At 44.7% G+C, this 25,908-nt stretch overlaps 1 protein-coding gene across 4 annotated transcripts; it reads left to right on the top strand.

The window, feature by feature from the left end:
- Window positions 1–6,061: 6,061 nt before the first annotated feature.
- TGIF2 (TGFB induced factor homeobox 2) lies at window positions 6,062–25,859 on the top strand. Of its 4 annotated transcripts, none has more exons than XM_081196657.1 (3): window positions 6,062–6,330; window positions 9,903–10,141; window positions 21,915–25,859. In XM_081196657.1, the coding sequence occupies exons 1-3, from the start codon at window positions 6,312–6,314 to the stop codon at window positions 22,506–22,508; spliced, it is 852 nt and encodes a 283-aa protein (XP_081052783.1). In that variant the 5' UTR covers window positions 6,062–6,311; the 3' UTR covers window positions 22,509–25,859. The 4 variants fall into 4 exon arrangements, with proteins under 4 accessions (XP_081052783.1, XP_081052782.1, XP_081052784.1 ...); XM_081196656.1 differs by lacking the exon at window positions 6,062–6,330 and adding an exon at window positions 6,750–6,841; XM_081196658.1 differs by lacking the exon at window positions 6,062–6,330 and adding an exon at window positions 7,134–7,739.
- The last annotated feature ends 49 nt before the right edge of the window (window positions 25,860–25,908 follow it).

Raw genomic sequence — 25,908 nt, 5'->3', positions numbered from 1 at the left:
GGCCATAGTTTTGGTTTAGGACTGGCTGAGTGATTCAGAGAGCTGATTGACAGAAACGCCTCCACAAGCATTTGTAAGTTCAAGGATTCTCTGAGTGGTGCAAAGAGCTGATTGGCCAGAGAACAGGAGATTGGCAGAAATACCTCCACAAGCCAATGCAAGTTCATGCAAGTACAAAATTGGGGGGGGGGCAGGAAAGATTGTGTGTGTGTGTGAGTGAGTGATTTGGTGGCAGGGGGGGGGACGGGACAGGACTTTTATTTTATTTTAAGGCTTGATACACTATTGGGAGGGCTGTACCTCAGTAACAATAATGGATTGCAATACTGTTTACAATACCAGACTATTGTTTTATGAAAATGAGGAGCTTGTTAAGGCTGCTGGGAATTGTAGCTCAATGGGGGGGGGGTAAAATACAGTTCCCATAATATTTTTTGGGGGGGACACACACAGTGTGCTCTAAATGTATAGTGTGTATGCAGCCTGAGTCTATTTGCCAATAAGCAGAATAGAGAGGTCACATTACATATAATCACTTATGAGCACCTCACCATCCCTTGATTACATTTTCTCTGCTGTATTGTTCCTTAAGTTCAAACTGGAGTCCAATTGTTAGCATTTGAATGAAGGCTGTGTTATACTGTAATGAGCTCAAACAGCTCCTGGAAAAGGGTGTGGAAGGTGTTCTCATGTAGCCAGAGGCAGTTCTCTTTAGACAGCCACAGGCATTAATAGTTTCAAAACTCCTGAAAGAAACAGGCACATCACTGGAGCTGGCAAATTTGTTTTCCATGCAATTTCCTCCTCTTTCAAGGTGATATTCTATGATGAAGATTATCAGTTTTCTTCCATAGTTGTAGTTGCAAGAAGCACACTAGGAAAGAGGCTAGGGTTGGGTTTTTTTGTTTTACATTTCTCCCCCTTTGTGTTTTTGTTGAATTTGCGTGGATGAGTAATTTTTAAAAAAATCTATTTTAAATTGATGTAATGTTACTAAAAGGGGCTTATTTTTGAGGACTAATTAGTGCTTTGTAGTTCAGTGCTAGTTAGAATAGTTTTACTGCATAGGATGGACCCCTGAAGCTTCTTTTCTGATGACTCAAATCATTGGCCTATCTAATGATAGCCCTTCTAACAGGCCTCTGAGAGGACCATCTTTCCAGGTTCAGCTCTAAGACTTTTTAAAAAGAAAAATTGGCTGGAGATACAGGGATTGAACTAGAATGTGAATTCTGGGCCCTTCTCCTAAGAGACAGCCAGTTAGGAGAGTATCCAAGCAGGAATCTCTGGTTCTACAAAATGTTATTGGACTCCAACTCCCATCAGTTTAAGTCATCGTGATCAATAGGCATGGATGATGGGAGGTTAGAGTTATACAAGAGCTGGAAGATCACACAGTCCTCTTAAGCATGGTACGTATTGTAAAGCAGTTGGCTGAATGGTTCATCCCAAACACTGATCACTGGCAAATCTATGTACTGCAGAGCCATTTATAAAATGCAGTAGTTCTGTTTGCATGGACCTGCTGTGCATTTGACAAGTCATTATTAGGAACAGCTAGCTCCATCAAGCAAATGGCCCATCTAGTCCAGCAATCCTGTTCTCATGGTAGCTAACCAGGTGCTTATGGGAAGCCTGAAAGCAGGTCCTGAGTGCAATAGAATTCTTCCCAGTCGTGATTCCCAGCAACTAGTATTCAGATGCCTCTGACAGTTGGGGGTAGAACATAGGTAGACAGCATAGCTAGGTATCTGAAAAAGTGTGCATGCACATGAAAGCTTATACCAAGAACAAACTTAGTTGGTCTCTAAGGTGCTACTGGACAATTATATATATATATTGACTGCGTCAGACCAACACGGCTACCTACCTCAATCTAGAAGCATAGCTAGGAGACATTGACAACCACATCCTCCATCGGCCTCAGTCCAGTATACCTGAAGGAGCGTCTCCACCTCCATCGTTCTGCCCGGACACTGAGGTCCAGTGCTGAGGGCCTTCTGGCAGTTCCCTCACTGCGAGAAGCCAAGTTACAGGGAACCAGGCAGATGGCCTTCTCGGTAGTGGCACCCGCCCTGTGGAACACCCTCCCACCAGATGTCAAAGAGAAAAATAACATGTACATGTAAAATGACATGTACATCCCAGCTTTTCTCCAAGGAGCTCAATGTGGTGTACATAGGTCATCTCCTCCCCATTTTATCCCCACAAGAACCCTGTGAGGTAGTTAGGAGTGAGTGACTGGCCCAAGGTGACCTAGTGAGCTTCAGTGCCAAGTGGGAATTCGAACCCTGGTCTCCCAGGTCATAGATGGACACTCTAACCCCCATACCACACTGGCTCCAATGCTCCACACAGATATTTCAGGCCTAGCCATACCTACATTTTGCCTTGCAGCCCTCTATTTGTGGCTGAATTAGCTCAATAATGATAGTCAACAAATTTGTACATGTCAGGGTCCCATGATTCTCTACTTCAACTCAGAAAAGATGTTGAAACGTTTTTGCTTGTTAATGTTTGTGGGATTGAATTATCTCCACCCTTTTCTGTTCCTTTGGGGGGATAGAACAGCTGTTTTTAGAATCAAGATAATAGAACTTGTGGGTGGGGGCTCAAGAAACAGATTTTTGCAGCCTAGTTCTGTGCATGACATTGTGACCTGTTGAGGGAATACCAGAGCCTTTCAGTGCAGCAAACATATGCAGGATCAGTGCTGCGCACCAGCCACCCGGTTTCAGGAACTGCTGGCGATAGAATGGTGCCACAGCTACATTTCTAATTAGTACATTTATTTCTGTCTGGGGCCCTTGAATCTCTTTAGGTCACTTGTTTATGAAAAGGCGGAGTGCCGGAGACCTACTTCACCTCTGCTATGCATTGTCCCTTCTATTCAGTTCAGTTCTCCTTACCAAAAAGAAAGGAGGGGTTGGTTGCGAGGAAGGGGGGGCGTCTTCTCTTCTGTATTCCTCTTCGTTCAATCCTTTGCTAGCCTCTAGCTAATTGCACACCATCCTCCACACACACACACACACACACACACACACACACGTATATTTTTATATATATGTTTAGTGTCAGAACTAGATCAACAGCACAATTTACATAGGTCTGAAGTGGGAGATATTTGTGGGTTGACCTTGGGCCATTCATAGAGCCTCAGGCTTGCCTACTTCACAAGGTCATTACGCTGATAAAAATAGGGAGGAGAACCCCATAGTTTCACTCTGATCTCCTTCAAGTGGGATATAAATGTAATCATGCATTTTTGAGCATCAAAACAATGGACTAGAAAGCTCACTTCAGGTGGTGGAGGAGGAGATTTGATTTGATATTCCGCTTTATCACTATCCGAAGGAGTCTCAAAGCGTCTAACATTCTCCTTTCCCTTTCTCCCCCACAACAAACACTCTGTGAGGTGAGTGGGGCTGAGAGACTTCAAAGAAGGGTGACTGGCCCAAGGTCACCCAGCAGCTGCATGTGGAGGAGCGGGGAAGCGAAATCAGTTCACCAGATTACGAGTCTACCGCTCTTAACCACTACTGCTAAGTAACCATGTAAGGAGGGACTATGGGGACAAGCACCAGATCTCTGTCTCCAACCCCATTTCTTGGAGGACAAGCCTCTGTAGCTCACGGAGAGTATGATAAATGCTGCTCATAAGAAGAAGCTCATTTATCATAAGGAAGCAAGCAACTGTGCTTATTCACAGAGATGGCTTCACTTGTCAATTTCTGCCCAGTATGCAGTTTTAAATCAGGGATGGGGAACCCGTAGCCATCCAGATGTTGTACCAGCTCCCATCAGCCCCAGCCAACAGGCCAACAATAGCCCTTGTAGTCTAAAAACATCTGGAGGGCCACATCCCTATCCCTATCTCAGAGACACAGGGCCTCTCCATAATAAAGGGTCAAGACTGATTTGTGATATCTGCCATCACTGACAAGAAAGCTACCTGTGTGTGTTGGGAATTAAATTAATGGAACTTCCTCCTAAGTAAATGCATTTAGGATTAAGATCTTATTTCCATACTTCTCTGTTCGTTTTATGGAAAATTCAAAATTCTACATGGTAGCAAGTAACTAGAATTCACACGCACGCACACACACACATATCATGGCAAGTGAGCATGCATGAGATCGCACATGAGAGGCTGAACTCTGAGCTGGGAATAAGGACCGCTAAACTCAGTCAGGCTTACTTCTGGGTAAACAAGTATAAACTGAGTCTGCATGTCTTTTCAAAATGTGGGGTGCAAGCTTTTAAGACACACAGGAACCTTTTTCAGAACCTGAGTCCCTTTTTCTCCAAAAGATTGCTAGCCTGATTTTTAATTCTAATAACTGATACAAACGTACAGATCGGTTACATTTGTTGTGAGAGATTAGTGTTGAGTACAGTATAAGGGCAGGAAAGAAAAGGGAAAAAGGCGGGGAGAGGAGGGGTGTGTGAAACTTATTTTCTTTCTTATAGTGTACATGTGGTGTTTGTCAACTGGATAGGTTCTCTTTCTATTTGCTTGTTACATTTCCTTGGCTGGGGACTGCATTCTGATTGGTGGATGGCAATCCCATGCTGGTTTCACTAATTTGCAGTCTGACCTATCACAACAATTGTGAAGTTTGACCACTCTGATCTCCTTGGAGGAAGGTAGGATACAAATGCAAACAGATATATAGCTATAGATAGATGACAGTGAAGGCCTAAATACCATTGATTAAAAAAACCTAGTTAAAACAAAACCTCAAAATGCATTTAATAAACAACAATGGAAAACAATTTTGGCAGGAGGAGGTTTGAAGCAGGCGAACTTAACCCCTTTGGGCACCTGCTAATATTTCACACCCAGGCTCCATGATGTATTGCAGAATTAGATATGTTTTTTAAGCCCCATTGCTTTCAATTGAACTTAAGGCTACAGTCCCAAGTCTACTTACATCCTAGAAAGTCCTTTGGAATTCTGTGGCACAGTAAACATTTAAAGGGGTCAGCATCACTGTGCACTAGATTGTAGCTATGGTATGTCTTAGCAGCAGGGGCCATAATTATTTCGCTTTTAAAATTTGTCCTTTTGTTTAGTTGGTGTTGTTTATGAATGCATTTTTTTAAAAAAATTGATTATTTATTTATTGCATTTATATCCCACTTTTTTCACCAAAGAGTGCAAGGGGGCATACAATGCTTCTCCCCCGCCCTCATTTAATCCCCACAACAACTCTGTGAGGTAGGTGATGCTGTTTCCGCAGAAGCATTCTAGTATTGCTTTTTGTTTTTATTGAATCAGACAGAGCCTGTCTTACCTAGTTACTGGAATTGAAATCAGGAATGAACAGTGCAGTCCTCTGCATGTCTACTCAGAATTAAATCCAATTGTTTTAAATGGGGCTTACTCCCAGGTAAACGTGCAGAGGATTCCATCTGCACTGTGCGAGCCTATGCATGCCTACTCAGAAGTAAGCCCCACTGATTTCAGTGGGATTTACTCATAGGTAAGCGTGTATAGGATTAAGGTGCCAAGAGTCTCTGTTATGCAGGATTGCAGCCTTGGAACTAAGGGATGGCAACTTTAAAAATTAAATGTTGCAACCATAACGTTGTTTTTTCCAATCTCAGCAACTGAACACCGTAAACGAGATTAGATTTTCTTGTTCATTTAATGAAGAAAATCTGATTTTGTTATAGGTCTTTGATCAGAACTCCCCCTCCCCAAAGAGTGTTAATAAAAGCAAACAGTGGCATGCAAGCGTGAGCTTTTTCTTATCTTTTCGGGAAAGTCCTTTAAAAGTTTCAGTGGAGTTTTATTTGAAAACAGAAGTTTCTGTGTTCTGCAAGTTGCCCCTTTTCCCGGGAGTTGTAATTTTGTTTTGTTTTCGTCCCGGCTGGTACCACCCACCTTCCGCCTGTGCCCCCTCCCCCACCTTTTCAAATTATCCTGGTGGGTGGGTGGGGGAGGGAGGGAGGCGAGTGCAGAGCCTTCCTTTAAGGGCGGACTGGGCTGGATGGATGAGCAGAGCGGAGGAGCGGACCCTGGGAGCGGGGATCTGACGTCAGCGCAGAGGTAGTTTCCCTCGCGAGCTGTCAGACCGTGTGGCAGGTTAGGTATTAAAGGCACTTTGAGCAGCGCCCAGACCCCTCCTCTTGAGCGGCCGCCGCGCGCGCACACAAAGAGAAGTGCCCATCGCTGCGTCCGGCAAGGATCCACCACCAGCTGCGTCAACGCTCCCTTTTCTTGCCAAGGCGTGGATTGAAACACCGCCGGGAGCGGAGCCAGGAGCTTGAAAGGGGCGGGTGGGAGACGCTGCGAGAGGAAGAAAATGAAACCGACCGGGAAAAGTAAGTCTGGGAAGTTGCTCGGGGTGCATAATCCCCCCCCCCTTTCTTTTTGCTCGGCAAAACTTTGGAGTTCTCATTATTTTTGCAAAAGCGTGTGGGGCATTCTGAAGACTGGAAGCACTTGCAAAGGGGGCTCGGGGTTTTTTTTCCTTTTGCAAAACCGCTGTCTGTTTTCTCAAAGGCAAACCGCAGGCAGGAGAGGGGGGCGGCGGTGGAGGAGGAGGAGGAGGAAAGAGTTTTCGTGGGCGTCCAGAGAATGGAGCGCCCTCGTGGAGAACCGGGTGGTGTGTGCGTGCACGGAGAGTATCCGATCGGTGTTTGCAAAAACTCTTCAACTTTGCAAAAAAAAAAAAAAAAAAAAAGTCTTGTGGGTGGGAGAGAAGAGGGACAAAAAAAGCACCACGAGGAGCGGGGGCGGGGGGGGGGGGCGGACGAGAAATGCCTTCCAGGCACTCAGCTATGCAAAAGCGAGCGAGAGGCGAGGGAGTCGGGGAAGAGGATCTTTTGTTCGGTAACGTTCAATGCAACATTGCGCGAGAGATCCAACTTCTTTCCTGCCTTTTCTCTCTGAATGGAGGGTCTTCTGTTGCCCCCCCCCCGGCCACCGTCCGGCTTTCTTTAAAGGAAACAAACACAAACCTTTTTTTTTAAAAAAAAAAAAAGATTTAGAAGGTTTCTCCTCCCGAAGCTGCTTTCTTTTACTTTTACATGCTTCTGTTCCCTCTTGATCCCAAAATGGCAACTTTCCCAAATTTTTTTTCTTTTGCAAACTCCTCCCCACATCTGCCTCCCCCCCCACCCTCAAAGAAACAAACCCCTTGCGATTTTGGACTCTGCAAATTTAGGTTTCCCTTGAAAAAAACAAAAGCAAAACCTGATTTCAAGTGCTTGTAAAATGACAGCTTTTGGGGGGAGGGGGTGGATTTGTTTGGAGCAAAGCCGGGGTAACGCGTGCTATGGGGGGCGCGAGTTCCTGTTTCTTTTGGAACAAAGAGAACTCTGTCTAGGCATCTGTCACTCAGGGAAAGAGACACAAGAGAAACTTTTTTTGCGAGAGCGTTTCTCGTCTTCCGATTGCTTTCGGCCCTTGGGTGCTGGGGACCCCTCTTTTTCGGGGGGTGGGGAGGAGAGGAGGTCTCTGCTTATTTCGACCTTGCCTCTTGGTCCCCCCCATGGAAGGGATTCGGAGGCGGTGGTTTTGGGGGTGAGAGCGGCGATGCAACTGGCAGAAAACATGGAGTCCAGGCTTGTTTTGTGTGAAGTGGGATGGAAGGGATTTAAAGAAAGAGGTTGGCCCGGGGGTGGGGGGTTGAAGCGAGGTTAGCTTCCCTCTCCCACGTTACTTTTCCTTTTGAAACTCCAGACCTGAGTTCATTATCAAACCAGCGCCGGTGGGAGTAATCCGCGAGGTATTTTCGTGTTTGTGTATATGTATTTTAATTGCTGCTTTACTAAGTAGCAAACTTCTGACACGTGATTTGTCTCGCTTGAATTCAAACGGAAGAAAATGAAATGTTTGATCTGCCTTTTTTCCTCCCTCCCCCTTTTGCGCCCCGGTTCGGATCTATTTCCAATTGCATTCTCTTTGTGTAGGAATGGACACGGCCGAGGAGGCAGCTTGTTGCTATTTTAACTTCCTTTTGCTTGCATTTTGAGGTTTGGGGTGGGTGGGTGTTTTGATAAAGTGGACGATACGCGGGGCAAACGTAGCCGACCAAAAAAACCCCCCCAAGCAAACCAAAAACAACCCGTGCTTTTAGCCTGACTCTCCACCGACCTTCCTGAATTTTTTGCATTTTATTTATTTTATTTATTTCGCTCTGGGCTGGATTTTGTCGTTCCCATGTGCAGCTGGCGGTGTGGGCAGTTCAGGGCCAGAAGGAAACGGCAGCAAAAAAATAAAAATAAATTGCTGCTCCTCCTCCTCCATCCCTGATGAGATGCAGACTTGAAACAGGAGAGAGAGACTCCCTCACATAGCCAGCAGCTCCCTCTGAACCCTTCTGCACTCGGCGTTGCCTGGAGGAATAGGAGGACGAGGATCCATTTGCTTTTGCAGCTTTTTTTTTTTTTTTAACAGGCACAAAGTTTTGCCCTTTTCTCTTCCTCGCGGGTGGGGGGCGCGCGTAGAGGAGAAGCGAATGCACGCTTGCATTTCAATGCACTTGAATTTGCCTGGCGTTTTTCTGCGTGTGCGCTCTTGCTTGGGGGTGGATGCGGACGTGTTGATCTCCGAGTGCCTCCTTCCAAACAAACTCGACCGCATGTCTGGAAAAGGGCTAACCTTAAGCAAACTTGGAAGTCTTGACTACTGCTTGGCCCACCAGTTTTATATATGTTACCTCTGTCGTCCTCACCCCTTTTGGGGGGGAATGTAGGGGGGGGGAAGTCTCTACATGTAAAGGGCTTTGGAGAGAAGAAACTTTTAAGAGCTGTAAGGCTTCAGCCTCCTGGGAGACTTTCCTAATAGTGGACACTTGCTTTTTCAGTCTGATCCCCCTGCAAAGTAAAATGCATCTTAATTTCCTAACATTTTGCACAATACGCTTTTAACATGTATTGGAGTTGGCTCAAAAACATATTGATGAATGAATTTTAGTTTGGTTTTTTTAAATACAATCATTCTGGTGTGGGTTGGGGGATCGAGGTCCAAACCATTTTTTTTTCATTTGGAAGGGAAAGCCATAAAAATACCGCTTTGTCAGAACTGGGCAAAATTGTTAGAAGTGTCAGGAGTTTCACAGTAAAGAAAGGAGCTATATTAGGAAAAAATAATTCTGGGTTTCCTAATGAAAACACAGTGTCATTAATGTTCTTTACAAGAACTCCATAGTTCTGTGATTTTAATACCAGCAGTCTCCTTCTATAGAGCTTATGGCACAGCTTCATAACTTACTTTAAAATATTGTAGCTCTGTAGAGTATGTAGAACACAACTCTGTAGAGTCGAATGCCAAGCACCACTTTGAATTTGACCATAGTGCAGAGTACGGATGAGGAGCCTCCAGTTGTTGTGGTTTGATTATTGCTCCCATCACCCCAGGCTGCATAGTGAAACAATCATAGAATTGTAGAGTTGGAAGGGACTCCAAGGGTCATCTAGTCCAACCGCCTGCAATGCAGGAATCTCTGCTAAAGCATCCATGACAGATGGCCATCTAACCTCTGCTTAAAAACCTCCAAGGAAGGAGAGTCCACAAGCTCCCTAGGGAGACCGTTCCACTGTCTGTTTAGTTGGAATCTCCTTTCTTGTAATTTGAGTAGTCGGTGGTCAGGAGTGACAAGAGTTGGAACCCAGCATCCTTTGGAGAGTCAAATGTTCCCCATCCCTGCTCTTGAGGTTGGCCTTTGCACAGTTGACCATCTTCTGCCTCAGTTACCCATGTGCAAAAGGGCAGCTTTTGTGTGCTGCACAATTGTGAAAAGGAAGATGAGCAAGATGCAATTAGCGAAGGACCTTGTTAGGTACACCTGCAGTGACTGTTGAAGACAACCTGTCTTCTTGCAGCTCTTTCACACCTGTGTAATTCCACCTGTGACCCATTATGTCTTGCATTGTTTCCCACATCCCAGGCTTGAACCAAGACAGATCTGCCAGCAGTTCCACCATGTCGGATAGTGACTTTGGGGAGGATGATGGGAGCGTATCTCAGGATCCGTTGCAGCCCGGCAAGAGAAAACGAAGGGGCAACCTTCCTAAAGAGTCTGTGAAGATTCTCCGGGAGTGGCTCTACGAGCACAGGTTCAATGCATATCCATCTGAGCAAGAGAAACTCAGCCTTTCTGGGCAAACAAGCCTCTCTGTTCTTCAGGTATGAGCTTCTGTATAATCCTTTCCTAGCAGGTTATGATATCTGCATACACAGGGTTGCCAGGTGCAAAAGAGGAGAAGGCTTTGGTACCTTTAATAGTACTGCAGAGGAAGGGATTTTGGCAGGTGTAGGTTGTCATGAAAGCTGAAATTCTTTCTTCTCAATTGCTGTTAACGGGTACTGGAGCCTTCACCTCTTGTGCCTATGCATAAGAAGTTGCAGATTTTTTTTTAAAATTTAAAAAACCTGTTAGCAAAAATAAATCCAAAAAGTAAAAACGAACCAGCTTTTATTAGGCTCAACTAAAATGTCAAAGTAATTAGCAAGCTTTCCTGTTCCTCTGAGATCTTTTTCAGGCCGATTAAATCTCTCTCCCCCCCCCAACACAAAGGGAAGGAGAAGCTGGGCATGATGGGAAAAAGTCTCAGGGTCTTAATCTTGTGTTGGCCTCTGCCCTCCAACCACTAGGTAATACTACCCAGTTCGGCCTCTCTTGACTCTCCCCCCCCCCACAGTGCACAAAAAGTAACCTCCAGCATTGTTAACGTAAGGACTATCTTGTTTTTCTTTACTTCTGTTCTCTGCCTTCCAAGGGACATGCACATTCTGCTTAGTGATGGGAGCAGATGCAGGTAATTGCTACTTTTCATACCCTCAAAGGGGGGGGGCATGATCATTCTGTGTGTCCCTGTAGCTGCATCTTGGAATCTGTTTTATTCCCTGCATGTTAACGAATTAAGTCTGAAGAATGCCTCATGTACTTCATCTTAAGTTTGTTGGATAATGCAGATTTTGAAGATTTTCCATCATTCATTTGCCCTCTTCCTCCCTCTTTGTTTTGTCTAATATCCACCCTGAAGAAGAATTCTGAGGAGATCGAAAGCTGACTTGCTTTCCTTTGGCATTTTAGTTTATCATAATAAGGTTATTGGTTGCATTGTGTAGCTAATGTTCAGCTCCACCTTTTGCTCTGAATTTGAATTAGATGTTCTTAATAAATGTAACAGGAATCGTAGCTTCTCACCCTCTTTTACAAAGAAACAAGTTGGGTGTCCCTTTTCACCTGTGTTAAAGATCAGTAATCTTAAACCTGCTTTCACAAGTTAGCTGAATTTAATTAGTACATAAACAGATACACTCAATGATTTTGCACCTAAGAAGTCTGAAGGATTGGTCAGATCTGCAATAAGTTATGAATTTATGAATGCCTTATGGGCCAAGATCTATGGCTATTTCTTTCTATTTGGTTGATTTTGTTTGGTGTGCAATCTGGAGCACATTTTATAAATATATGTGCACGTGAATCCACTGAAATAAGTAGTGCTTAACCTGCAAGTAGAACTGGGGTGTCAAAATACTCTAGGCTGATTTGCAATCCTATGCAATTGTAGTAATGTCACTACTTGAATTAATTCCAGTCTTGCATGTATTGGGAAGAATCATAGAGTTGGGAGAATGTCTTGTAGGGCATCTGGTAACCTAAACCGTTAGACCTAGTCCTGCTCTCTGGGGCAGTGGAGAACAAATCTGCCCTTTTCTATGGATTGGTCTCTCCAGGTAGCTTATTAAAAGTGGTAACCATGCATAGCTGAGTGTGAATTTTAACATACCAAGAAAGATCTCCTTAACAGCACAAAATTAAGTTACATTCTGCAACAGCAGATAATTTGTATGGGAAAGTGAGACAATAAACTATTTAGTCAATCTGGAATAAATTATTACTGGGGGTATTAGGGTGTGCATGACTCTTAAAAATGATGGCTAATCTTTTTTGGGGGCCTATAAATGCCCCTTATGTGGACTCTTAAGACGAGTTTCTAGTCTGGCTTGCTGTAAACCATCATTTAAATGATGGTTTAAAACGAACATGTGTGTTTCTCCTAGGGGGATGAAGACTACAAACCAGAGATTGGCTTGTTGTTACATGCAAGGTAGCACTTGTGGCTTGTTTGTCTCCTCACAAACTGCTGTGGTAAGTCAACAACCCACCTTGGCTTACCACTGTGGCTTGTTAGGACACAAAAGAAATGCAAGTGGTGGCTCTCATGTAACAGTTTGTTTCCTCTCTGGCATGTTGAAGAAAAATGTGAAGCATTGTCTTTGTGAGCAGTGTGCACCAGGACATTGCTCACTCATGTAAATCCATAGTTTATTTCATGCTAAACTATGGTTTAACACGGCATGTTAATGGGGCCTATATGGTTCTAGTCAGGATTCCAGAAGACCTCCATTCTTGGATGGTCCATCCCTGGTCTTCTACTGGATTAGTAGGGCAGAAGGCACTGAGGGTTGAAGAATTGGGTTGCAATCCGTCTGTATTGATGGAATCAAAGCATTTTAAATTTATCCATTTTGTGCTTGCCTTATAAGTGTACAGATTTTCTAAGGACCCCAGTGTACTGCAACACTGCCCAGGGATTTGAGTGGAAATCTGTTTATGACCAACACATCCTTGCAAGGTCTCAAGGAATGTTGGGCAGCTAGGCCTTTGGGAAACCTATATTAATACTGTTGTTAGTACTATTGTTTATCTACTGCATTCATTTCAAAAAGAAATACCAAGGTGGTTCACAAAAACCAGCAGCAAAATAGCAAAAACAAAAAAGCCAATGATAAAAATAAAGCTATTTGGTAATTAAAATACATAGTAGGAGCTAAACATGTATTAGAAATTAGAGGTTTAAGCGAAGCCTGTAAAATCCTCAGTGACTTCCCTAGGGTGAAGTAGTATTAATAGAAGGGTGAGATTTCTCCATTAAGTGTCTGGGCTTTGCTTTTCACTTCCTCATCCTTCAACTCCACTTTAAGGCATTTCTTGGCAACTGTGTGTGCCTTGAGGGGGAGTGAAAAGCAGGATATGAGCCTAAATGAACAGTTGACTTGGTTTTGGGAACAAAATACCCAACTGCCCCAAAGGTGTTCCCGTCTCTTTCCTTCTCACAAATGCTTTTTGTCTGTGGTTGTACTGGGGGAGGGGGAAGGAAGCATAATTTAGAAATTAAGAGAAAACACTAAACAAATCTAACCCAGTCCTTAACAGTTTTAGCTGAACTGTGTTCTGTGCCACCCACTCAACACCTGATGTGAATTTAGCCATTTACTATTTGTATGGAATCAAGTACAGCTGAGGAGTTCCTTTCTGTGTGTATTTGGTTGTTGCCTCAACTTTTGGCAAGGTGTGCTTGCCCTTGAATGCTTGTGAAACACACCTAGCTTCCTTATCTGTCAAGTCCTTTCCAAGGATTTGAAGGAGAGGCCAGGGTTTTCGGAAATAACTAAATAAATATAAGATATTCTGCTGGGTCAGTCTAGTGTCAGGAGGGTAACGAGACTTCTGATTCACCTGGCAAGAGATGCAGGAGCTAGGAAAGGAATAGAGGTGTGGCTGAGGCCAAGTGTGGGGTTTCCCCTGCCCTGATTCATCCTTGGCTAGAGAGTTTGTTTTTGGAAAACAGCATCTATCTTCAAAGAGCAAGCGTCAGATTTCTACCTGTGCCCTGCAGAGACGTTTAGAAACACAGACGTTTCTATGCCAATGTTAGGTGCTTGTTACCAGGTGTCTGGATAATTTTTATTTTCTGGGTCTGCTTTGGGAGTAAGGGTTTTGCCCTAATATTGAAAACCATTGGCCTGTTCCATGATGTGAAACCAGCGCTTGCTGTGTTTGACAAGTACCTTAAAAACAATGGGTGGAATTCAGTGTTGCATTTGTGGAACAATTCTGTCTGATCTCCCTCCCCCATACACTGTTCTGGGGTTCTGCTAACTCCCCTCTGAGCCAGTTTTAGTGGGGCACTGGGGATGGAGAGGGGGAAAGCCCTTGCATAGGACTTCTGTTGACAGGGTTCAGTGTTAAGCTAGTGTAGGACCCAGAATTGTTTATAGAAAGAGCTTCTCATGCAACCTGGTTTAATATACCATAGGAATACTTGGGTGATGTGTGTGTGTGTGTGTGTGTGTGTGTGTATTGGTGGGGGAATCAATTTAAAATATTGTTAGATGGCTTCCTCCGCCATATATGAGGGCAGTAGGCTAGCTTAGATAGTGCAGGGCAAGGCCTGTGTGGCACATGCAGCTCTGTTTTCCAACATAACACCCACTGCTACCTCCCCCTCAACATTTGCCACCTGAGGCAGCCACCTTACTATGTCTAATGGTAGGACCGGCCCTGTCAGGCTTCTTAGGAGTTCTGTGAGAAACACCTCCAGGGCATGCATATTGAAAACTGGGGAATTTGATCTTGGTTGCTTCATGTACTGTAAAAGGAAGCTTCTTAAAAAGTAGTGTTCTAAAGTAAAAACCAGTTTCTTTCAGGTGAGAAAATCTATCTTGTATTTTTAAAAAGACATTAGACCTTCCTTACTGTAACACTGTTCTATCAGTGCATACCACATTCCAGTGGATTGGGTTTAATTTGGTTAAACATTTAAATTGTGATTGCATGAAATAAGAGACTAAACTGTGCACGTTGTACAAAGTGAAATGGCAGAAATGTTAGCTGTATGCACTTTACATCCTGAAAGCTTAGCTTTCAGGATACATTTTTGGTTGGTTGTTTCTAACGGGTAGGTATAGTACTGAACAACCTTATGGTTCAGCAAAGAAACCAAAACCAAATTCAGACTGCTAGGGCAATGCCACGTTAGTTCCCTTCACGTGAAGGGGGAATGTTGTGATTGTGGGGAAGAAAGGCCTGCTCATATGTAGGCTACTTCCCAGTAAACAACCTTGCTGGGGCCTGGAAATCTGTAGGTGGGGCCACGAACAAGTAAACGGTGAAGTGGGCTGTTATGCAGTGGCCTTTATCCGTTCGGTTGTGTTTTGTAAAATCTTTCTTTATGTGGTTTGCCTCCCCACAAATTGCATTTGTTTACAATTTAAATACAAAAATGAGAGGAAGAAAAAAGATGAAAGGGTGGTTTCTTTAAGAGCCTCTGGCATGAGTTCCGGCCTTTTGGGTTTCTCTTTTGCTTTCCCCGCTCAGGACAGAGGTTGTAAGTCACTGGGAAGACAGGGGAGAGACTGTCCCAGCTGGACTCTCTTAAAGGAGCTCTTAACAGCTCAATGTCTTCCTGTTTCTAAGGAAATACCTCCAGGTGAATCTTACAGGAAGCCCACTGTGACTTCCCCCTCTCACCCTTCCAGCTTGGAGTAGGTGGCCTTAACCCCAGTTGCATACATGTTGTGGCCTTTGGTACTGGCAACAGAGTACAAAACCCCAGGTGAATCTTACAGGAAGCCCACTGTGACTTCCCCCTCTCACCCTTCCAGCTTGGAGTAGGTGGCCTTAACCCCAGTTGCATACATGTTGTGGCCTTTGGTACTGGCAACAGAGTACAAAACCAGTCCTCAGGTTTGTTGCCATTCACACAAATGCTGCTTAAGCTCTCAAAAATGAGGTGAGCATACCACCTTTTCTCATGCTGACAAGAAATTATCCATTGTCCTTACTTGTTACTGAAATAGCAGTCTTAACCAGCTGCTCAGCCTACCTAGAATGCCCACTTGATTTCTGAATATGAAAATTCTCCAGCTACAACACTTACATTTGCTAAACAAGCAAATGTAACTTCAGCAAAACTAGCTGAGCGGTGCTGCACGGATCCAAACAGCCCAAATAGAAATATAATATGATAGATAGATTTTCTGTTTGGGCTGTCTGGATCCGAGGAGCTCAGCTAGTTTTGCTGGTGAACCCCACTGACAATATTGCATGGGGGTAAGCCTCCCAAACCAGCTTGTTGCCAAGCAAGTACAGTGGTGCCCCGCAAGACGAATGCCTCGCAAGATGGAAAACCCGCTAGACGAAAGGGTTTTCCGTTTTTCAACCCGCTTCGCAGGACGAATTTCCCTGTGGGCTTGCTTCACAAGACGAAAATGTATTGCGAGTCTTGAGATTTTTTTCCGCTCCCCCCCCCTTTCTAAGCCGCTAAGCCTTTAATAGCCGCTAAACCGCTAATAGCACTAATCCGCTAATAAGGTTGCTTCGCGGAACGGATTAATTTCGTCTTGCGAGGCACCACTGTATCACTTTGGGTTTGGGAGGTCTGCATGGTGGCACCCAGATTTGTTCTGGGGGTGACCAGTTGTTTGTGTCATTAGAGCTGGCATAGTTCATTGTGTGTGTGTCGGAGGGGGGAATAAACAAACATGGCTTTGGATGTAATATAAGGACATGTAAACCTAAGGAGTGTTGTTGTGGTTGATCCAAAATATTCAGATTGTTTGATCAATGCTGCTTAGCCTTGTGAAAAGGACAAAAGTTCTTTTTAGAACTGACTATTCGTGATCAGTGCATTTTGTCCTCTCTTTCTCTGTAGCAGAGAACTGTCCCCACATAACTGGGGTCACTTGGGTGCCTGACTCACTGAACAGCTAGTAGCATTCCTTGCAAAGTTCTGAGCTTCCTTTGATAGTTCCCATCTCTCTTTCTCTCTACTGACCAAGCTTGGTGCTCTTAGCTGGGATCTGACTGCACAAGAATGCTTAGTCTGTTCTGCTTGGCTTGCTGTGAGCACAAATATTCCGATAACAAGTTGCAGCTCTTGCTTGTATGCAGAGAAGGAGTTGGCTTGCTGAAGACCATCTAGATAGTCAAGGTCACCTTTTGTATTTCTAAAAGCAACATAAATTGCACCTTTTTCTGGTACAGTGTACTTGTGCACAAATGTAGCTGAACATAAAAGTGGCTGTGAAATTTCTGCATGCATATGTTTACTGGGACTTAATGATTGGTTGCTTGTTTTATGCAGTTAGAATTTGTGTGCAGCGGTGCCTCAGTGTTTCTCTACATATGGGGCATAAAAGGTGTACAGCTCATTGAACCTGGAGTCTTCTAAATCAGTAACTGGAAGGACCCCTTTTCTCCTTGCTTAAGGAGCTTTTAAATTTGTTCTTTTAGCAGTGAGACTATGGTAGGGTTGAGAGCTGGGTAGTTTCCATGGTGTTAAGCAGCAAGAATAGTGTCAAGACTTTCAGAGTATCTCTTCTACCCATGATGGCAATGCTCTGCCTCTGTGGTCAGAGGCAATATGCTTCTGAATACCAGTTACTGAAAATCGCAGGAGAGTGCGTTATTTGTGCTCAAGTCCTGTTTGCAGGTTTCCCAGGTTTGGCCACTGCGAGACCAGGATGTTGGATGAGAGAGACATTTAGACTGATCTAGCAGGTGCTTCTTCTGTTCCTACCTCTGAGGCATTGTACAACATTGGGGGGAAGACCCTACCTTTCTTCTGTCGTGGAGAGTCTTCACACTTATTCAGGCATAGAAGAAGGGCAGAAGGCTCTCCTTGGTGGTTCTGTGCTCTTACCAGGGCAAGACCGGGGAGGTCCACATTGTGAATATGCCTGCAGATGTGTTCAACCTAGAAGTGTTTTAAATGTAAGCTGTGGTGAGCTGCCTGCTTCTGTTTTTAAGTCTTGTAAGCCATGTGCAATGAAACCCCCAACTTCTTGCTCCACACGTATGGAAAAAACTATGTATACTTGTGAAAGGAGACCAGTTTGAGGCTTTGGAAACATGGTGATTATTTTCTTGAGGCAGGGGGTGGGGAGGGGATTAAAAACAGGGAAATTATTGAGTTTGTGTTAACACGTATCCCCAGGGAAAATATTTTACAGAGCTGCTGATTTGCAAAAGATACATCAGTCTACTTGATTTATTTTTCCATAATTGTTCTCTTTGAAGCACTCTTTCATTTTGGTTTGGCTTTCAAGAAGGAAAAATTGTTCTACACCCTTGTGTGTGACGTGAAACAAATTGCACAGGCAGCAGCTGTGCTTCCCAAGGTCTTGTAACCAGCTCCTCATGGCGTTGCGCTAAGATTCCTAGCGGGCTTCTTTGGCAATGCATCCAGAACTTTGCTAGTTCGCCAAATGGAAACGTGATTGTCCCTCTCTCTTCCAAAGAGTGCAGTTGCACATGTTCGTACTGTGCAATCCAAGCTGGTGCCCTCCAGCTGTTCGAGACTGCAACGCTAATCAGCATGCCCACGCTGGCTGGTGCTGATGGGATTGTAGTCCAAAACAACTGGAGAGTACCAGGCTGGCAAAGGCTGCTCTAATATCCTAATTTGGTGCTCTACAACTGTAACCAAGCACTGTGCTATTGTGCAGTGTGGCTGCTTTATGAGCAGTTGCATAATGCTGTTGCAGGTAGAGGATGGAAAAAGGTTAATAATAATGACAGGCCTCGAGACCTGAGAGACTTAGTCTACAGAATGGTCCAGAATTGCACAATACATTTCTGCTGGAGTGAAGCCCTACCTAAGTGGGAAATAGGATGGATAAACGTTATTCCTTTAAATGGTGAGTTCATTGTTTGCTATAATTGAGCTTAGGTAGGTAAAGGACCCCTGGATGGGTAAAGTCCAGTCTATAATGGCTTTAAATGAAATCTCAGCTTTATTACAAGTATGTTTTCCCCTTCTGTGATCCTCATAGAAAACTCATTCAATATTAAAAGATGAGGTTTATGCGGCAAGAAGGGTAGAGAGAAAAAGGGAGAGAAGGGAAAGAGGTTGGGCAGTGCTAGACGGAGTACAGTGGGTGAATTGTAAACAGGAATTTAATATCCAGTTTACTTTCTTGAAACATTTCTACACAGTCTCCCACATCAGTCTTTACAGCAACTTTAAAATAAAGGGATGAAAGCAGCTGGTAACCCAGTGCAGATTTTTTAAAAAGTATAAGAACCTGCTGGGGCCAGACTGATCTCCACTTCCCAGTGGTCTTTCTTGGAAGGAGGTGTAGCAACTGACCCAACAGCCAGGGATGGGGAACATTTTTCAGTCGGAGGCCATATTCCCTCTCTGGCTGCAGGCCAATGGAAGGGGCCAGTGTGCGTCCCTGTCTTGTATTTATTTATTGTGAGCATCTTACTGCACCCAGGTACTAAGAAGTCATGGCAGGTATAAAGACAGTAGAGACGTTGTCCTGCATCTAGGCAAGCTCTTCTTGTATGCCCTTCTTGGGGGTCATGTTGTTGTTGCTATTATTATTGTAAGTCCTCTAATCTACATAACCTCTGCAAAACATTTCCATGTCTCAAATTATGAATATTTATGACTCAACCAACCAGCTTGGAAACTTCAGTTTCCATTTCATGGAGAGTTGGTGTTCTGCCCAGGAAGTACCAGCCTTCGCTTCTGGAAAGTTTTGGACTTGCTTTAAAATTACGTGAACTTGCTCGGATACCTTGCAATGTGTCTTAGCAGAGGCCCAACCAGATACCCAATAATTTCCTGGTTTTCCTTGCCCCCTTGTGTTTAGCCAGATGCAATTCTGTAGTGTGAAAGGAATGTAGACTGCACCGCTGAGAAGTTTTTGAAATAAGTTGCCAATTAATTTGCGAAGTGTTTTGATCACAGCCGATTGGTATGCACATTTGTTCACAAATCTGTGAAATGGGGAAATTTCATTTAAATCAGCAGGCTGTTCTTTCTGTGCCAACCTAGGCAACTTGTTGTCTTCTGTGTTTAAGTTTCACAGAAAACAATTGCACTTTAGTAGGGGATCACTGACTCTGTTTCCTGGGGATTTTGCTGGATCAAGCTTCTTGTCTATAGAAGAGTTTTTCACTCTTGATTACTATGTACATGTGCATGTATGTGATTGGTTTTCTCTAGTTATACACCTAATCAAACTATACATATTTTTTGGGGGAAAAGGATGGGGGGGAACAGCCATTGCTGTTTCTTTGTAGCCCCTGGCATCAGTGTTGCCCCATGCAAGCTCTGATGTAATGATGAAGGGAGCCAACCCCAAGCTCCTGTGAAACGTGGCTGAGGGATCGGCCTGTGGGTCCAGCAGATTTGCTTCTCTGCAGGCAGAGTGGGAGCTTCACCCCCAAAAGCCTCTTAGCTGCAGTGGCAAGCTCTGCCACCAGTGTGCCTTTGCAGATGGTGCTCTGTCAGTAGGGGCAAAAATGGGTGTGTTGGGGGAGCCTTTGCATCCTCAGGACCCAACAACTTCCCACTCCCCTAACAGCCCCTGGAGCTGGCATAGTTCTCCACCCTCATTGCCTTTGAAACCAGTGCCTTGGATAATTTCTGTCTTGGCTAGCATGGGCTTGACTTGGGTTTAGGAAGAGGCTGTTCCTTCTCCCTCAACCGCACCCCTCCCCAATCTCTGTCAGGTTGCTCTGCCCATCTCCATGAGACTTAGACTTTCTCAGCCTGGTGCTCTCTAGATGGCTTGGACTACAGCTCCCATCAGCCCACAGCTGGAGGGCCCTAGGTTGGGAAAGGCTGCTGTGGGCTCTGTCTTCATATCCAGTCTCTTCTCTTCCTCTTTCCCTCCCTCTCGGTTTCACAGAACCAGGGCTGGTTGCTCTTTCAGTTTTTACCTTTGACATCCAGCTCATAGAAGAGTTCTGGGAAACTGGAAAGTTTGCCTACCAGTTTGTTAAGTGATGTCCCATTAATACTTTTTGGTCTTAAACCTCAACTCCTCGTACTTCTGAGCATAAGGGACAAGAAATGCTCTGGTACAAATAATTCAGTAGATCAGTCTTTGGGTACTGTATTCATGAGAATAAAAATAGTTGCTGAATTATAACTGACCGGACCTGGAGTGGAACTTGAGAGAGGTGCACATTTCTCTATATTGGATTTTTAATTTTTAAGCCCTAGATTGCCCTGTATAAAGGAAACATCCTACATACTTTCTATTCACTCCTGGACAGATCTGGCAGGAGAAAAGGCATGTCAGGAATCTTGGAATAAATGGTCTGTGCTTTATCCTACACTGGTTGGGCAGATCCAAGCTTGTAACACTGTGAAACAGAAATTCAGTTGGCAAGAGAATAGCTGCCTTCTCCTGGCTTCTCAAAGTGACAACAGGTGGCAAGAATAGGATGCTGGAGGCAGAGAATGAGCCATTGCCCCTCCCCAACCTTTTAAAAAACCCGTGGGAAGTGCAGTAATGTTTGATTTGCAACCATGATGCTGTTAAACCTATTTCCTATTAAAAAAAGGGCTACATGTAACTCAGCGGCAAAGCACCTAGTTTGCATGGAGAAGTCCCAGGTTCAGTCTTAGGGGGTTTGTGAGAATAAAAGGAGAAAGGAAAGAGCCACAAATCCTTTTTTTTAAAGAAAATAATTTTCATTATAACCATTTCCAGAATCACATTCAGATATACATTTCCACCGATTTCCCTTCTTCCCTTCCCCGATTGCTTTAATTTCCTCACCATTCCTGCATATTCTTATATGTCCATTTAGATGACTTTCCCCCCTTTATTCTTCCTTTATTACATATTCCCAGTACTCTTTTAACTATTTTGCATGCCCTTGGAGAAATGGCTGTATGAGAACAGAAGAGGAGTCTTGTTCTTCTTGCCCATCTAGCCCACAGCGGCCAACCAGCTACCTCTGGGAAGCCAGCAAGCAAAACCAACAGCACTTGCCCTAGTTATGATTCCTAGCACTTGGCATATTGCTTCCAACAGTGGAAGCAGAACATTGCTGTTCCAGCTGGTAGTCACGGACAACCTTATCAGTCATGAAAAAAATACAATTGGCTATTGAAGCCTCTGCATTTCTCTCTCTTGCTCACTCACTTCTTCTTAGAAAAATGTGCCCCTCAACTTCCAGTGTAGCAAATGCTTTCCTTTTCCTTTTGCACCTTCTCTGTTGTCTCCCACGTTACAGGTGGGCAGCCTCAACTTTGCTCTTCCCCGAGGGCCTTAAGTCTAGCACCATAGCTGCTGCACACACCCCCAAGTCCTTGTTCCCTGGCATCTAACCGAGCCCTGTGCATTTCTCCCTTAGATCTGCAACTGGTTCATCAACGCCAGGCGCAGGCTCCTCCCTGACATGCTGCTTAAGGACGGCAAGGATCCCAACCAGTTCACCATATCTCGCCGCGGTGCCAAATCTGCTGATGTGACGCTGACCCATGCAGCCGCCGCCGCCACAGGGTCCGGACTCCTAATGGTGCCTCCTGCCTCCTCTGCTTCCTCCAAGGTGCTCTCCATGTCGGTCTGCTCGCCCATGACCTGCCACCCTGCCCGGCCCCTGCCCGGCAGCCTGACTGTGGTGACGAGTGAGCAGGAGAGCCCGCGCCCCACCTTCCAGCAGGTCAAGCTCGAGCCTCACCCCAAGCAGCCGCAGCTGAGCGCAACGGGCAGCACTCTGGCTCTCCTGACCAGGGCAGATGCCGCCAGTCCCACCAGCGGACTCTTCAACACGCCGCCGCCGACTCCGCCCGAGCTCTTCGGAGAGGACTTCAGCAGTTTCCAGTTGCTGGTGGAAGTGGCCTTGCAAAGGGCAGCTGAGCTTGACTCGCAGAAGCTGAGCGGGCAGCTGCCTCCGTCACTGCAGAGAGAGGCCGCTGCGCCAGCCCTCTCCAGAAAAACCAAGTAGCTTTCTCCAGCCACTAGCTCCTTTTGGAGGCTTTGGGGGTTCCTCTGCTCCTTCTCCCGAGTTTTTCTGTTGGCCTCTGCACTGAGGGTCCTCCCTGCCAGATGTTAACGCTGTGATATGGCTACCCCTCAACCAGGAGCAAAACAAGCCGAGGCTTCCTTGGCCGTTTTGACGCTGTGCTGCCAGCTCACCTCGGCTTCTAGAACGAAACACTGTCTCCGCCGCAAAGCAGGAGGACAACACATCCTTTGGCTAGCGTTTCATTTTTCTGGACCTTGCCAGCATCCTTTCCTCCTGTTGAAGCCGCGTGGAGGACACTGTCTGACTAGGGGGGTGCCTGAACCACGCACAATCTGCTCTTGAAAGGACCGAGAGGCCTTAACGTGCTCTGAGAGAACATGGCTGGTGTTCTGTTACTGTGACTTTGTGTTTTATTTTTTTGCTGTGGAGCATCCTTGTGCAGAGGTCCTTCTCTTCTCCCACTTTTTTTTGAAGCCTGCTGACATGGAAGAGAACAGGAAAAGGGTCCAACACGTAACGGAGGAGAGATAATTAAAAAACAAAAAACCCAAGTACCTTAAAAATATGAATTATGGCGGGGAGGCGAAATGAGTGATTTCACCTCTGTCCAGAGAATCCTAACGCGTGTCCTTTTTGGGGGCGGGCGGGCAGGGGTTGTTTCTGTTTTGCTGTTTCTGTAGCATAACTTCTTTGACATACTCCTGGTCTGGTGCGCATGAGTGGCTGGCCCCTGCATGTTGCCTAACCGGAGTCCCTGGCATGAGCAGATTTAACTGGAAATGTTAATGTTTGTGGCATCCCTCTCTCTTTCCACTGGGAGGTGGAGAGGGGGAACAATCAACGACCACCCTTCGAATACTGGTGCCAGTTAAAAAAAAAAAGTATGGTGCTGTTTGAGCAATTTTATTATTATTTTAGGTGCTGGCTTTTTGTGACTTCATCCATTCCTCTCCCTGTGTTTCCCCCCATGTCATGTTTGGAGATGCACAGATGTGATCAGAGTGGCAGGGAAGGATGCTCTGCTGGCTGAGAAGCAGCAAAGGGGCATTTCAGAGGTGGGGAAGAGGGATAGGATCCGGAACAAGACTCTTTGACTGTGAAGTTGCTTTAAACAACCCTTTCTTCTTCGTTTTTCATTTTGAATTTTGTTGGTCGTGGACTGTAACTCGGGAAATCTAAGGTGTCTTTATGGATGTGCTGACAAAACTACCTATAAGGGGGGTGGGGGGGGGAACAACCAACCTCCTGACTTTGTTTTGGATCCTTGCTCTCATCATGCTGAATGTAGTTTCTCTTTTGCTGATGGAGCACAGGTGCCCTCTTGTGGCCAGGAAGGGAGGTTGAACAGAGTAGGGTCTTCCATAGTGAATCACAACCTCTCCTGCAGACTACAAGCTGTGTGTGACCCTGAAATTGCCTCCCTACATGATTTGATGTGTCCCCATGTACTTGGCAGCCTTGGCAGAAATGTAGACCCACCTGATAGTATCTGATCTCCCTTGAGCAGCGTTTTCCAAACTTGGGTCTCTACCTGTTTTTGAACTACAACTCCCATTATCCCTGACCTGATCCAGCTAGCTAGAGATGATGGGAGTTGTAGCCCCAAAACAGCTAGAGACCTACGTCTGGGAAACACTGCCCAAGAGAGAGGGCATGTGGAAGCCCATGGCCCCACCAGATGTTGCTGGAGTTCCAACTCCCATCATCCCTGACCAGTAGCTGGGGGGGCATGCTGGTTTGGATGGGAGGGAGCTGGGAGCCCCAGCAGCATACGCAGGGCCATATATTCTTCATCTGTGGTCCATGCCCTGGATTTAAGGGGGCGGGAAGCTGGGGGTTTGCAAGATTGAACTGCTAAGACATGCATATATTTTTCATTGAGTTACACCCCCCCTTTGGCCTGAGACCAGGAACTTGCAAAACACAGAGTGCCCTGGGTGATATGAACATCCACCTTTTTTATTTTAATAGTGCTGTTTCACTGTAAATGTAAGTTAAATAGTGATCTATTATATACACCTATATATCTTGAAAAACACTAATTTTTAGAAGGTGTTAGCCTAATTTTTACGTTGCATGAATAGTAAAGCTAAAAAGCCCAGCAGGATGCAACTTTTCACATTTTTGTTCTCGAACTAGGTGTGCAAGCCTGGTGTCGAAAAACGACAAGGACAGCAGTGAGTGCATTGGAGAACTGGAACTAATAGGGTGGGAATTGTTATGGGCTTAATGGAACATTGTGGTGTGCCTCCCCCCTTTTGCAAATTACAGATTTAGGGCTAAGATTGGTACAACCTGTAATTGCTGCTGCACAAATAATTGCCTGCTTTCCTTTTGTTGGTACTTTTTGATCTTCGGTGATCCTTTATCAATCAGCAGGGTATAGCTTAACTCTGTCTAGAAAGCTGCCATTTTCACATATTGATCCAGAAATTTGAAAAAGCAAATACATTGCCAAATTGTGCTGCTTTCTGTTTTGAAAAGCCTGAAGAGCTGCCGTGTAACATACTTGGTTTTTTGTTTGTTTGCTTAATTCTAAAATCTTGTGGATTAATTTGACTATTTGCATTGAATCTCTGGAAGGTGGCTCCTTCCAGTTTGGTTCCTATCTTGTTTTCTGGATTGTGGAAGCAAAACCTGACCTTGCTTCCCCCCCCTCCAATTTTTTTTATTGATTTTCCAAAAAATTTTAGATAGACAAACAAACATAAATCTTAACTGTACTTAATCCAATCTTAGTAACATTTTTAAGTGACTTCCTCGAATCCCCCCGGCTGAATTTCAGTCTATATTATTATAACAGTTTTCCAAAATTGACCTTGCTTTTTATAGGCTTTCAAGAATTATGTATCCCTTCAAAGTGTCACTGAAATTGGCAAGATACTTTTAAGCAGCAGCATCCCAAGTCCAACTGAAGATACTTAGTCATGTTCACACTCTTAATTAAAAATGTTTGAGTAGTTTCCCCTCCTCTACCCTCAATTAGGCCCCCTTGACTTGGGCTGGATTGGCAGCCGTTTGATTAGAATTGTGCCTCTATTAAATGAAGCAGTTTGAACCTTCTTTCCTGGCACTGCAGGAAACCTAAGCAGATCTGAAATTGCTGCACAAGGTAACAAGAGCAATGTTTCAGTTCCTACAATGCACTGACTATTCTTGCTGTATCTTATTTGTCCAAACGATATGGAGACCTTGTTTTTGATGGGATGGGAAGTTAAAAAAGGACGAAAAAAGAGAGAATATTCTTTTGTCTGATGTTTATGAAGCAAAAAACTACTGTAAATAACTGTTTTGGATTTTTTTAATCAATAAAGTTTTTTTAAAAACACACCACACCTAGTTTGTATGGTCTCTATGTGTAAGAACTCTGACCTTCCTC

The sequence above is a fragment of the Podarcis bocagei genome (assembly GCF_964188305.1).
Source record: "Podarcis bocagei genome assembly, chromosome: 5".
Classification (NCBI taxonomy): Eukaryota; Metazoa; Chordata; class Lepidosauria; order Squamata; family Lacertidae; genus Podarcis; species Podarcis bocagei.
The sequence above is the reverse complement of the archived record's forward strand: the minus strand, read 5'-3'. Positions and strand labels throughout refer to the sequence as shown.